Genomic DNA, 15,135 nt, shown 5'->3' with positions numbered 1-15,135 from the left:
AAACCCAATTAGTACAGGGAAGAGAGTACAACTGCTTGAGGATGCACACACACATGAATATTAGAGATTATTTGCAGCACTCAGAGGTTGCTGTAGATAAGTAAATGTTTGATTGGAGGATGGCTCCATACATTTTTAATGTTAACATTTTTGGGTTATTATATAGTCACACATTTCATTTTGGAACAGATATGCAGTGGGAATATACTAAAATGGATTCCTTTGATATATTTGAAATAATACTATAATGATACACTGTTTTTTCCAAGTAGTGTATTTGGTGATTTATCGCAGACTTTTGGGGGCTACTAGTATTTAATTTTCTAATTGGTTTCTTTTTAATTTTAAGTTTATTTTGAGAGGCAGAGAGAAAGAGGGAGAGACAGAGAGAGGGAGGGAAAGAGAATCCCAAGCAGGGCCTGTACTGTCAGCACAGAGCCTGACACAGGGCTCAAACCCACAAACGGTGAGATCATGACCTGAGCTGAAATCAGGAGTTGGATGCTCAACCAAGCTACCCAGGCACTCATCTCTAATTGGCTTTTTTTTTTTTAATTTTCTTTTTAGCATTTTAATTTATTTTTAAGAGAGACAGAGACAGAGTGGAAGCAGATGAGGGCCAGAGAGAGAGGGAGACACAGAATCTGAAGCAGGCTCCAGGCTCTAAGCTGTCAGCACAGCCCAATGCAGGGCTCGAACCCACGAACCATTAGATCATAACCTGAACCAAAGTCAGACTGAGCCACCAGGTGCCCCTCTAATTGGTTTTTTAATGCTTAAGGATATTAGCCTGGTAGAACAGTGTGCTTCACATTTCCATACTCTACTCTCTTGTTTTGATAATGTATATATAAAAAGTTTTCTTAGGTTGCATGGATAGAAATATTGTTTTAAAAAATTATTCTTTTGGTGTTTGTCAGGTCTGTGGATTTAAACTTTCTTCCATCAGTTGATCCTGAAACAGTTCTTCAGACAGGTAAGATAAAAAAATGTGTGTATCAGTGATAATCATAATCTAATAAACCAATCGTATATTGATTGGTTCATGAAATAAACATTGATTAAGCATGTATTATGTAATAGAAACTTGGGAATTTCAAACTGCTCTTTGGTGTAACCTAACTGTGTTAATATACTTCACAATATTTTTAAAAAGTATTAATAATGATAAATAGTTAAATTATTTCTCCCTTGAAATATTATTTCTTTATCTGTAAAATAGAGATAAAAGTTTCTATTTCATTGGATTGCTGTGAGATTATTGTATAGTCATTATGTTCTAAGATTGTATTTTTAGGTATTGTCATGTTTTATTCTCCTAATGATCTCTTGAGATAATTTGTTACTATTTTCTCTGTTTTGTACTTGAGGAGGCCAAGGCTTAGGGATATGAAAAACTTGCTCATGACGAGTAACTGTTAAACTCCATATATCACCATATCACTAAAAACAGGTTACTATTGTCTGAATTTTAAGATGGGGAAACTGAGGCAAAAGGTTAGTAACTTATGCAAGTTACACAGCTAGTAATGCTGGAGTTGGGACTTGAACCAAGGTAGTTTGGTTTCAAAGTATGGTCTTTGAAATCATTATGTGGTACTGCTCCTCTAATGGAAATGTTTCCATAAGGAAAACATTAAGGGTATCAATTGTAAAAGCAGAAAAATAAATTACTTCGATCTTAGTGGCTTTGTGTGTGTGTGTGCACATGTGTATGTGTATAAACTATATATATATGTGTGTGTGTGTGTGTGTATATATAAATAAACGTGTGTGTGTGTAGAGTCTTGGCAAAAGTCTTGGAAGCAGTTGTTCTTCTAATTATAAAACATAATGAAGAGTAAAGAAATAAATTCAAAATATCTGCATTGTATTGATTCAGTTGTGCCAAGTGTTTTCAGTATGGTATAGATCTTACTTCCTTAGAGAACAAAGAAATAATTGTAATCCCTGAATTGCTACATGTTTAGCAGATACAGTAGACTGTCAGTAAACATATGGCTTACTCTAGGTTTCAAACGTAGTTCAGTGTTTCTATTTAACATTTTCAAAGCTACTGAAGCCCTTGAATTAAGAACTTTTTAAATTTGTATTTTAAAATTAACTTTATATGCCACTAAGTTCTTTTTTTAATATGCTATTGACTCTTAAATGATTTTAAGTTTATTTATCTTTTTCTTTAAGTTTATTTACTTTGAGAGAGTCACGTGCGTGTACGCAAACCAGGGAGGGGCAGAGAGAGAAGGAGAGAAAGAGAATCCCAAGCAGGCTCCACACACAATGCAGTGACCGACCTGGGGCTTGAAGTCCTGAACCATGAGGTCATGACCTGAGCCAAAATCAAGAGTAGGATGCTTAACTGACTGAGCCACCTAGGCACCCCTGCTATTAAGTCTTAAAGTAGGGGTGGGAAGAGAGTATAAAAATAGAGAAGTTTAGAATAATTTTGGTTATCTTTTAGAAACTGGAAATACCTTCAAATCATAATAAAATTGTTTCCATATATTTAAAGCCATTTAAGTTTAGGATGTTTCCCTGAATAAAGATTAAGAGAATTTAAAAGTATCTGCATATTTTTTTGGTCCTTGTCTAATAATTGAAATAGTATTATCCTGGAAAAACAGTTTGTGATTTATTCACTTTTAAAATTGTTAATAGGGGAGCCTGGGTGGTGCAGTCGGTTAAGCGTCCGACTTCAGCCAGGTCACGATCTCGCGGTCCGTGAGTTCGAGCCCCGCGTCAGGCTCTGGGGCTGATGGCTCAGAGCCTGGAGCCTGTTTCCGATTCTGTGTCTCCCTCTCTCTCTGCCCCTTCCCCGTTCGTGCTCTGTCTCTCTCTGTCCCAAAAATAAATAAACGTTGAAAAAAAAATTTTTTTTAAATAAATAAAAAATAAAATTGTTAATATATTTACAGTTTTAGATATTGCACATTCTGCAATTTTAATTTCTCATGCATGAATGCATTTTCTTTACATGAGTTTGCTGTAATTGAATAACAATGAATACAATTCTGACACTGGTGTGACCCATCATGATTTGCAGTTAATAATTATAGAGATTCCTATAGACAGATTATTTAAATTTTATTTCGTACCAGTAATAAAGCTTTCTCCCTATAATCATACATGTTGTTACACTGTTAGCGTTCGTCTTAGGTGCTATGATTAAGGGTATGGGTTAATACTGAAATCCTACAACATCCTGCTTAGTATTGATTAGTATCATCAGATAGAACATACTAGTTACTGCCATCATACAGAAATCTCACAGCGTAATTGTGTTCTACAGGGAAAGAGGATTGGTTGGCATAATTTCCTGAGTAATGAATCCACAAATAACAAAGAATGTAATGACAGCTTTAGAAAAAAATATCTTTACTAAATAGCGTAGCATATATAGTATATACATTCATGATATATAGCATATGTATAGTTTATATGTACGTTAATATTCATATATGCAGTTTTCCAACTCATTCCTATATAAATTTAAAAGTTGCACTTCAGCACTTATGACCTGGTAGATAGTTAGGCAGACATATAGGCAGATAGGTTCTAAAAATAAAGGATTAGAATGGAGAAGAGTGATAAGTAAGAATTTTATTTCTCTATGGATGTTAATTATAACTGTGTATCTTTCATTCATAAAGGGCATGAATTGTTGTCCGAATTACAGCAGCGTCGATTTAACGGCTCAGATGGAGGGGTCTCATGGTCTCCTATGGATGATGAACTGCTGGCCCAGCCACAGGTTATGAAGTTATTAGATTCACTGAGAGAGCAGTATACTCGCTACCAGGAAGTTTGTAGGCAACGTAGTAAGCGTACACAGTTAGAGGAGATTCAGCAGAAGGTAATGCAGGTAGGTGTCTGATTTGAATATGTTTAACTTTTGAAAATTGTAAATGCTAGAGTTTTTAAGAAATAATTTTTCCTGTGTGACTGATTTTATACTAAGCCTTATTTATACTATGTAGAGAACCTAAGTCCTATCCAACCACACTAAAATCATTTTCTCTATATCTTTACAAATAGCGTTTGCATTAAAACTATATTATTTCTACAGTGATGACATTGAGCATACATCTTACTCTATTATGAACTTTAAAAATAACTAGTTTTTGGGAACATTGTGGTCTCTGTATTTTTGCAATAAATAACATTTTATTGTTGATTATTGATTTATTCTTAATTTCTAATAACTTGTTTTTTTGTTAATTTAGGCATTATGGAGAGTTATTCTTTCCTAGCAAAATGATGACATGCAATATAAGGAATTTTAGTATGAAATTTCATTATTTTTTAATGCTGATAGAAACCTTTAAATGTATTTAATACTTATGAATCTTTAGTTCCTTTTAAAATTTTTGTTAAAACAATAGGCTAAAAATACTGAAACTCAATACTAAGACATTTCTGTTACTTAGACCACATCCTGGTTTTTCTCTGTTGAATTATTAAGAAATAGATCTTAAATCTCTTAAAAAAATCCCACATTGAAATGTCCCAATGTTTTTATCTAGATTAATTCGTTCATAAGGTAAATATTTTTTAAGTGCTTATTATGTAGAAGGCATTGTGGTGGGTTTTCTATAGAATTATGTAACGGTAGATGTGGTTTTTGCTATCATCACGTTAAGGGGACAAAGTCTTAAGTATTCAAGGGTATGACTGAAATGTGTGGGCCTTTATATAGGAAGGATTGTTCCTCTGGCTGTAGGTAATCTAGGAAGATTTAGCATACTTGAGCTTTTTCTCCAAGAATATGTAAAGACTTCACCAGGCACCTCCTTTAGGTTTTAAAGTAGAATTGGCACTTTGTGCAGCAGAAAGACTAACATGAATAAACACTAGCAGTATGAAATCCCAAACTCTGTTGAGGAAAAAGGAAGCAGTGAGTCACCATGGGAAGTTTTTGGCCTTTGAATCATAAAGCATGGTCAACAAGTAAGATCTAAATCTCAGTTCCTCCACTTATTTACTGTGTGATCATGATCACATTATTCACCCACCTGAGCCTCAGTTTGACTTCCTTCTTTTTTTTTTTAATGTTTTTTATTATTTTTGAGAGAGAGAGAGAGACAGACTGTGTATGAGTGGGGCAGGGGTAGAGAGAGAGAGGGGAACAGAGTATCCAAAGTGGGCTCCTCCCTGACAGCAGAGAGCCCGACATGGGGCTTGAACTCACCAACCGGTAGATCATGACCTGAGCTGAAGTTGGACACTTAACTGACTGAGCCACCCAGGCACCCCTGACTTCCTTCTTTTTTTAACCTCCCTTTCTTTCTCTTTCTTCCCTTCATTAACTAAAACAGGGGTAACAAGACCTCTTTATAAAGGTTTGTTGAAAGAACCCAGCGCTTGATTAATGGTAGCATTATATTTATCTCCATTGCACTAGAGTCCAGTCTATATATCTGGTTCAGTTGTTGGCAAACTTTTCCTATAAAGGGCCAAATAGTAAATGTTTAGGCTTTGTGGACGGTACAGTTCTTGGAGCTGCTGTGGCTATTTAACTCTATTGTAATGTGTAGACATAATGTAAACAAATGTGTGGCTATGCTAAAATAAAACTTTGTTTGCAAAAATAGTGGGTAGTCAGAATTCGCCTGCAGGCAGTAGTTTGTTGACCCCTGACTAGGAACATCAGGGTGTTAGAGCGAAAACGACTTGAAAGGAAGGGGAAGTTGGATCATGGAGGATGGTGAATTCCAGGCAAAAGAATTTAGTCTTTCTCATGATAGCCACATATAAAGGGAAGATTTCCAAGCATACATTAATTGTGGACAACTTTTTCTATGTAATATATTTGTAAATTATAGACAGTATTAAACCTGGGTACACTTCAGCCAAGTAGCCTGAGAGTATCTTTGAAAACCATAAAGGTAGACTAGCATAGTGGTATATAACTGACCTAAGTGATTTGGGTCCACCTTTTTCTACTACTTCCAAGTTGTTTACTCTTGGGAAGGAAGTGTAACTTCTCAGTGCACTAGCTTCCTACTCAGTAGACTGAGGATAACAACAACAATAATAATACCTGCTTAATAGGGGCACCTGGGTGACTCAGTCGGTTAAGGGGCCAACTTTGGTTCAGGTCATGATCTCGTGGTTCATGAGTTAAAGCCCTGCATCGGGCTCTGTGTTGACAGCTCAGAGCTTGGAGCATGCTTTGGATCGTGTGTCTCTCTCTCTGCCCTTCTCTTGCTTGTGCTCACGCTCGCGCTCCCTCTCTCTCTCAAAAATAAATAAACATTAAAAAAACCCACAAAAATTAAAGAAAATAATGTTTATAAAGTGTTTAGTGTTTAGCATATAATGAGTTTTCTATTAATAGTATCTATTGCTCCCTTATTAAAAAATGAATGTCTACAGTAGTGTGACTTTTTGCTAGGTAGAATACAGTGGTGAGTAAAAATGCAATTGTACCAAGCCCCAAGGAGAGTGGTGGGAGTAAGAGTAAGAAGATAATCAGAGATGAATCATTTTTCTGGCTTGCAAGACTTGATGGGTAGTCTTGTCCAGTTAGGGAACGCTGGGTTTAAGTGTGGGTGGAAAAGGGTGTGAGAAACATGGGTTTGGTTTTAGACACGTTGAATTTGAGGTGACTTTGAGACACAAAAAATTAGAAGGGTAGTCCCAAACAGGTCCAGAAATCAGAGAAGTCTGGGCTGATCACATAGTTGTTTGTCATTATGTATAAATGGCAGTTAAAAGCATTAGTGTGGGTGAGAATTGCCTGGGAAAGTGCTGAGACTAGGTGAGAAGAGGTCTTTTTCATTGAGCTTTGAGAAACTCCAGCATTTAAGGACAAGATAGAGGAGCATATTCCTGAAAAGAAGGCAGTGAAAGATTGGCCAGAAATGGAGGAGAAAAGTGTGTAAGAGTTCTGTGTCATGGAAGCCAAGGGAAGAGAGCATTTCAGGATAGACTCAGGAACCCTGTGGAATGCTCTAAAAGATGGAATAAGAGGACAGCTTAACATGTCCATTAGAATGCACAAGATTGAGGCCACGGGTGATCCCTAAGCATGGAGGGCTGGAAGCACACTGGAGTGAATTTGGAATGACAGTGAAGTGTGGTGAAGGAGGCACTGAGTGTAGACAACTCACTGAGAATTTTGTCTCTGAGGGAATGATGAGAAATAGCAATGCCTAGAAGTGATAGAAAAAGGGTGGTATTAATTTGGTAAAGGCTGCTGTAATGAAGTACCACAGCCCAGGTGGCCTAAACCACAGAAACTTATTTTTCCACAGTTCTAAAGGCTAAAAGTTTAAGATGAAGGTGTTAGCAAAGTTGATTCCTTCTGAAGGCAGCGAGGGAAGAATCTGTCCCAGATTCTTGGCTTGTCAGTGCCAAGAATCTTTCTGTATTTTACATTGCCTTCCCTCTGTACCTGTCTGTGTCCAAATTTCTCCTCCTTTTAAGGATGCTAGTCAGATTAGGGCCGTAACAACTTCATTTTGTTTATATATTTTCAATCTCAGTTTAATTGCCTCTTTAAAGACCCTATCTTCAGATAAGTATGATTATATTCTGAAGTACTGAGGGTAGGAATTTCAACTTTATGAAGAACACAACTCAGCTCACAACAGGGGTCAGGTATAATTTTGTTTATCTTTTTAAAGTAATGTGGAAGACTGTCAGAGGTTTAAAGACCAGGAAGAAGTATCTGTTTGGAAGGAGGGGTTGAATATACAGGAAAGAAAGGATAATTAATACTATCAAGTTCCTGACAAAGTGGAGATGAATAGACTTCCAAAGCACAGTTGAAAGGATTAGCTTTAGAATGGAACAGGGAGAACTCCATTGTAACAGGAGGAATGGTGGGTAGGATGGATCCAGAGGTGCCTCCGTACAAGTCAGACGTCATGAAGATGAATGGGTTCCTGTGTGATGTGTTCTTTTTTTCTGTGAAGTAAGACAGAGAAAGGCAATTTGCTTAGAGGTACAGGTTTGCAGGTGGAGTAGGTAGTGGTGGTTGAAGAGGATGAGGTTAAAATAAAACTGGAGAGAATTCAAAATTTTCTTTGTGAGAATTGGAAGAGTAAAATTACCACACAACTGTACTTGTATTTTTAGGTGGTGTTAATCTTGGATTTATGGCAGAAACTTTCTGGCTTATTGTGTGACCTTATCAATTCTTAGCTAGATGTTGAGGTGCAGGCACAGAGAACACAGGTGATGGGATCATCCAGCATTTATACTTCACTACATGGGATCAGTGGGTATGATAAAAAAAAACAGAATGGCACATGCATTTTTAAAATGATGGACCAGCTCAATTGGATAAGAAACTAGAGAAGGGAGGTGATGGTATTTATGATGGTGAAATGAAATGATGGTGAATTTATGATGGTGAAAATTTCATTTTCTTTATGTGAGTTACACATTAATTGGATAGAACATTAATCTTCATATAATGGTTTCTGCTCTCTATTTTTCACAGGTCACATCTTAGGCAAAGATTTATTTCTTTAGCCAGAATGATTACGTAAATGTAGCTATATAGTCATGTGTATTGATCATGTCAGCATACACAGAGCATAAACTGTACTGTCTATAGTCTTGCAAATTTGGGGAAAATGAAAAAAAATTTTTGTTTGTATAAAGATAATCATAAAGTTGAGTATCACTGTTTATGTTAAATTAGTGAAAATTGAATTTTTCCAAATTTCTTTTGTACTGTCTTATTACTGACAGCATTATGGAAGAGAAATCAATAGCTCTAATAAACTATGACAGGTAATAACCAATGTAATTATCATTTATTCCCCACAGTTTAAATTGGTGGCATTAAGAGATCATGTGGTATGCAGAGGTTCTTCTCCATGCTGCTGCTGCTACTACATTTAAAAATTAGATTTTCACGTGTTCTGGGAAGGAGCTGATGCCACTTCACTGAAATATGCTGTCGTTATTCTCATTATTTACTCTGGCAGTAATTACTGCCAGCATTGCAAATGTTATTTCTAAGATCATCCATGTGCTTTTCTTCCTTTGTAGAAAAAGGAATCATGGGTGGGAAATAGGATACACTCCTAGTTGCATAAGTGTACAGCGGGAGGCTATGCTCCAGTTCTCCCAGTTCTTCAGGTCAGATGCTTGACATTTCCTTGACATGTCCTTCTGACCAGTTTGACCCCACAGTCTTCCACATATTCTCTCATGCAGCCTTTAGAAAACAGCCTGGCTAGGAAAGAATGTTATATAGTCACATGCATTTTTGGCCTCTGCAAATATTTGTCATGGTAGATTTTAAGAGCACATATCCTGGACTTTAAGCTGTATTACAAAGCTGTAATCATCAAGACAGTATGGTATTGGCATAAAAACAGACACTCAGATCAATGGAACAGAATAGACAACCCAGAAATGGACCCACAAACGTATGGCCAACTATTCTTTGACAAAACAGGAAAGAATATCCAATGGAATAAAGACAATCTCTTCAGCAAGTGGTGCTGGGAAAACTGGACAGCGACATGCAGAAGAATGATCCTGGACCACTTTCTTACACCATACACAAAAACAAACTCCAAATGGACAAAAGACCTAAATGTAAGACAGGAAGCCATCAAAATCCTTGAGGAGAAAGCAGGCAAAAACCTCTTTGATCTTGGCCACAGCAACTTCTTACTCAACACGTCTCCAGAGGCAAGGGAAACAAAAGCAAAAATGAACTATAGGGACCTCATCAAAATAAAAAGCTTCTGCACAGTGAAGGAAACAATCAGCAAAACTAAAAGGCAACCAACAGAATGGGAGAAGATATTTGCAAATGACATATCAGATAAAGGGTTAGTATCCAAAATCTATAAAGAACTGATCAAACTCAACACCTAAAAAACAAATCATCCAGTGAAGAAATGGGCAAAAGACATGAATAGACACTTCTCCAAAGAAGATATCCAGATGGTCAACCGACACATGAATAAATGCTCAATATCTCTCATCGTCAGGGAAATACAAATCAAAACCACAATGAGACACCCCCTCACACCTGTCAGAATGGCTAACATTAACAACTCAGGCAACAACGGATGTTGGCGATGTGGAGAAAGAGGATCTCTTTTGCACTGCTGGTGGTAATGCAAACTGGTGCATCCACTCTGGAAAACAGTATAGAGGTTCCTCAAAAAATTAAAAATAGAGCTACCCTATGACCCAGCAATTGCACTACTAGGTATTTACCCAAGGGATACAGGTATGCTGTTTCAAAGGGACACATGCACCCCAATGTTGATAGCAGCACTATCAACAATAGCCAAAGTATGGAAAGAGCCCAAATGTCCATCGATGGATGAATGGATACACACACACACACACACATATACACGATGGAGTATTACTCAGCAATCAAAAAGAATGAAATCTTGCCATTCGCAACTACATGGATGGAACTAGAGGGTATTATGCTAAGGAAAATTCGTCAGAGAAAGACATATTGTATGACTTCACTCACATGAGGACTTTAAGATACAAAACAGATGAACATAAGGGAAGGGAAACAAACTAATAAAAAACAGGGAGGGGGACAAAACAGAAGAGACTCTTAAATATGGAGAACAAACGGAGGGTTACTGGAGGGGTTGTGGGGGGGGATGGGCTAAACGGGGCATTTAGGAATCTACTCCTGAAATCATTTTTTGCGCTATATACTAATTTGGATGTAAATTTAAAAAATTAAGTAAAATTTTTTTTAGAAGAGCACATCTCCAAGGTTATACTTTGCATATCAGTGTAACCACTTGAGGGGTCACATTGATATGGATTGGGCATGAAACTGTTTTTGCAGTAAGTTAATATTCAGATTGAGCAAGATATCCTGATTAAAATTAAGTTTTATAGCCTAGTTTGGCAAACTACCATCATTAATGCATTTAAATAGACTTGTTTACTAGGGTGTCAACCTCCATTTGCATTGTTTTTGTTAGAAATAGTCATACATTTACTGTGTCTACATTACTGGTGTTGCATACTAAGGAAAATTACTTTCAGCATACATTAAAACTATATGTGCACTTGAGTATGTAACATTTTTTGCACCAAGTGTATGTATGCTTTATTTAAAATTTATTTTTAAATTTATGACTCTTTGGAGGTTTCATGCTAATGAATTGTTTTTCCTCAGTTATCATGATTTATATTAATCTGCTTTTTTTGTTTGTAGAATATTCTAAAATCATAGTTTAAATGTTTAAATAATACTTTAGGTTTTTAAAAATAACATATAATGCATTATTAATAGTTAAAAACTTTTGGGAGGCTTTCATTCCACCCTTAGCATTTTATATTTATCTTCATGTCTGTATTCGTAATGTATAGCAATCAATGAGAATTGAGTTCCCAAAAGGAAATGGAAAATTGTTTAAAAATGTTTACATAAATGTCCTTAAGACTTTTTTTTCTTCTTTTTATTTCCATTTTTTAAAATATTGAATGAAACAGTTCAGGGACTTTGTTAAGAACCTCAGGGATCTTCCTGTAAAATACAGATGTGAAACTTTGTAAAGAGTGAATGGCCACACATCAGTAAAAGGATAAAGTCTATATGACCATTTCAATAAATGCAGGAAGAGCATTTGACAAGTACAACATCCATTCATGTTAAAAACCCTCAACAAAACAGGCCTAGAGAGAACCTACCTCAATGTAATAAAGGCAGTATATCAAAAACCCACAACCAACATCATACTTAATGGTGATAAAACAAAGTTTTTCCCTAATGTTAGGAACAAGACCAGGATGTCCATTCTCAGCACTTTTATCAACAAAGTACTGTAAGTCCTAGCCACAGTAATTAGACAACCTAAAAAAAATTGATAAGTAAAATATTATTTGCAGATGACCTGACATTCTATGTAGAAAACCCTAAAGACTCCACCAAAAAACTACTAGAGCTGATAACTGAACTCAGTAAAGTTGCAGGATACAGTATCAGTGTACGGAATCTGTTGCATTCCTATACACTAATAATGAAAAAGTAAAAAGGGGAAATGAAAACAATCCCATTTACAGTTGCACCAGAAACAGTAGAATATCTAGGAATAAACTTAACCAAAGAGGTGAAAGACCTGTACCCTGAAAACTATGAAAAACTGATGAATGAAATTGAAGATGGTGCAAAGAAATAGAAAGACACTCCATGCTCATGGGTTGGAAGAACAAATATTGTTCAAATGTCTATACTACCCAAAGCAATCTGCAGATTTAATGTAGCTATTATCAAAAATACCAACAGCATTTTTCGCAGAACTGGAACAAACAATCCTAAAATTTGGATGTAACCACAAAAGACCCCAAGACAGCTAAAGCAATCTTTTTCAAGATTTCAAAACAAAATTGGGGTATCACAATTCTAGTCTTCCAAGTTATATTACAAAGCTGTAGTAATCAGTGTGGTACTGGCACAAAAATAGACACATAGGTCAGTGGAACAGAATAGAGAGCCCAGAAATAAACCCACAGTTACATGGTCAATTAATCTTCAACTAAGGCGGAAAGAATATGCAATGGGAGAAAGGCAGTCTCTTCAGCAAATAGTGTGGGAAAACGACAGCAATATGCAAAAGAATGAAACCGTACCACTTTATTTACCATACACAAAAATAAACTCAAAATGGATTAAAGATCGAAGTGTGAGACCTGACCTCATAAAAACTTGAGAAGAGAGCACAGGCAGTAGTTTCTCTGACATCAGCTGTAGCAACATTTTTTTCTAGGCAAGGGAAATAAAAGCAAAAATAAACTATTAGGGCCACATCAAAATAAAAAGCTTCTGCACAATGAAGAAAACTAAAAGCCTACTGAATGGGAGAAGACATTTGCAAATGACATATCCAACGAAGGGTTAGTTTCCAAAATATATAAAGAACTTACACATCTCAACACTCCAAAACAAATAATCCAGTTAAAAAATAGACATGAACAAACATTTCTCCAAAGAAGACCTACAGATGGCCAACAGACATATGAAAAGATGCTCAACCTCACTGATCATCAGGGAAATGCAGATCAAAACTGTAATGAGATGTCACTTCACACCTGTTACAATGGCTAAAATCAAAAACACAAGAAACCACAAGTGTTGGTGAGGATGTGGAGAAAAAGGAGCCCTCTTGTACTGGTATAGCCACTCTGGAAGACAGTATGGAGGATCCTCAAAAATTTAAAAATAAAACTACCCTATGATCCAATAATCACACTACTGGTTGTTTACCCAAAGAGTGTGAAAATAATAATTCAGAGGGACACATTCACCCCCATGTTTATTGCATATACAATAAATATATCTTTATTTACAGTAGCCAAATTGCAGAAGTAGCCCAAGGATGGATCTTAGTCCATCCTTGGATGAATGGATAAAGAAGATGTGGTGTATATATACAGTGGAATATTATTCAGCCATAAAAAATGAAACCTTGCCATTTGCTTGCAGCGACATGATTGGAGCTAGAGAGTATAATGTTAAGTGAAATAAGTCATTCAGAGAAAGACAGATACCATATGATTTCACTCGTGGAATTTAAGAAACAAATGAGCCAAGGCAAAAAAAAAAAACAAAAAACGAACAGATTCTTGACTGTAGAGAACAAACTGATTAATGATCAAAGGGGAGATGGGGGGGATGGGGATTACAGAGTACACTTACCATGATGAGCATTGAGTAATGTATAGAACTGTTGAAACACCATGTTGTACACTTGAACTTAATATTATACTCTGTTGTTAACTATACTGGAATTAAAAAAACCTAATAAAAAGACTGAATAAAGAGGAGCTAGGCTTTTTTCTTCAGAAAAATGGGAAATGCAAAGAAGGAAACAATTACTAGTATTTATCTACTGTGGTAAGTGTCTTACATTTAATGCCTGGTATAATCCTGACAGCAGCTTTGTATGGTATGTAGCATAGATGCCATTTTAAAGATGGACAGACCAAAGTGTTTCTACTAGTAGGAGCAGAGCCAGAATTCAGAATTGAAATTCATGCCCTGTGCTTTCTTACTCTGTGAAAGAGTGATACTTTCCATAGGCCAACAGAGAAAAACAGGACCCTAGTACCCTATCCTAGGGTACTAGTAGGACTGCTCATACAAAAGATTAAAGCAGAAAAGTAGAGATATTGAGGAGCAAAGCATTGTATTCCAAAAAGGACTTCAGAGCAAGGGTTTGCAGATGAACTTAGGACTCTGAAAACAGTTTAGCCAAGAAAATTAAAGCACTGAAGGCTATTCCATGAATACAGAATAATATTCTGACATTTTTTGTTTTAAATTTTTGCTTCCTAGTATTAAAACCTTGTAAAGAGAAATTAAGAAGCTGAAAATATATTAATATTTAAGAAAGTAGAACATAAATGGGCAAAGAACATGAGGATAGAATTCACTAAAGATCATATACTTTTAGTAAACACTTGCAATTTATTCAATCTTAATAATATTTAAAAATATACCTGGAGAGATTTCTGTTGTTCAGTTTGGCAGAAGCATTTTAAAAGCAGTAGTTTGTACACTTTGCACAGGTTATGCTCAGTTAAAACTTTAATTACTTGGATGTTCCAATAGAAACATGTTTTAGAGAGCAATTTTATAATGTATACTAACATGACATTGTGATTGAATTCAAGATCTTTACTGAAAATGTTTCCTAGGCAAACAACATAGAATTAGAGAAAAAAATGCTGCATATGAACTTCTCCATATATACATACACACACACACACACACACCCACCCACCCACCCCCTAAGTTTACATTTAGGGCATATAAAAGATTTCTCAACGGTAGATACCTGGAGTCTTAAAAGTGGTATTTGAAGTGATACATGTGATACATTACTCAGCTTTTAATAAGGGGTGGGTTGATTGGATAGTTGGTTGGACAGATAGGAAGGAGGGAGGAAGGCAGGCAAGGAGGTCAGTCTTCTTAAAAACAGAGGTTTGCAGGGTGCATGGGTGGCTGAGTCAGTTTCGTGTCCAACTCTGCTCAGGTCATGATCTTGAGGTCTGTGAGTTTGAGCGCTGCGTCAGACTCTGTGCTGACAGTTCAGAGTCTGGAGCCTGCTTTGGATTCTGTCTCCCTTTCTCTCTGCCCCTTCCCCATTCATGCTTTGTCTCTCTTTCTCAAAAAAA

The 15,135-nt window shown here is 36.2% G+C and overlaps 1 protein-coding gene across 5 annotated transcripts in view; it reads left to right on the top strand.

Moving 5' to 3' along the window:
- SESTD1 (SEC14 and spectrin domain containing 1) overlaps positions 1–15,135 on the top strand; it is a 155,132-nt gene that overhangs the window by 101,702 nt on the left and 38,295 nt on the right. For all 5 annotated transcript variants that reach the window (XR_003418773.2, XM_053215390.1, XM_027055383.2 and 2 more), the window contains 2 exons: positions 921–976; positions 3,651–3,862. Coding sequence is in view for 4 of the 5 variants with exons in the window: in XM_053215390.1 (XP_053071365.1) it covers positions 921–976; positions 3,651–3,862 (268 nt within the window). In the remaining variant the exon portion in view is untranslated. The remainder of the gene's footprint in view (positions 1–920; positions 977–3,650; positions 3,863–15,135) is intronic.

This window comes from Acinonyx jubatus, chromosome C1 (genome assembly GCF_027475565.1).
Source record: "Acinonyx jubatus isolate Ajub_Pintada_27869175 chromosome C1, VMU_Ajub_asm_v1.0, whole genome shotgun sequence".
Classification (NCBI taxonomy): Eukaryota; Metazoa; Chordata; class Mammalia; order Carnivora; family Felidae; genus Acinonyx; species Acinonyx jubatus.
The sequence above is the reverse complement of the archived record's forward strand: the minus strand, read 5'-3'. Positions and strand labels throughout refer to the sequence as shown.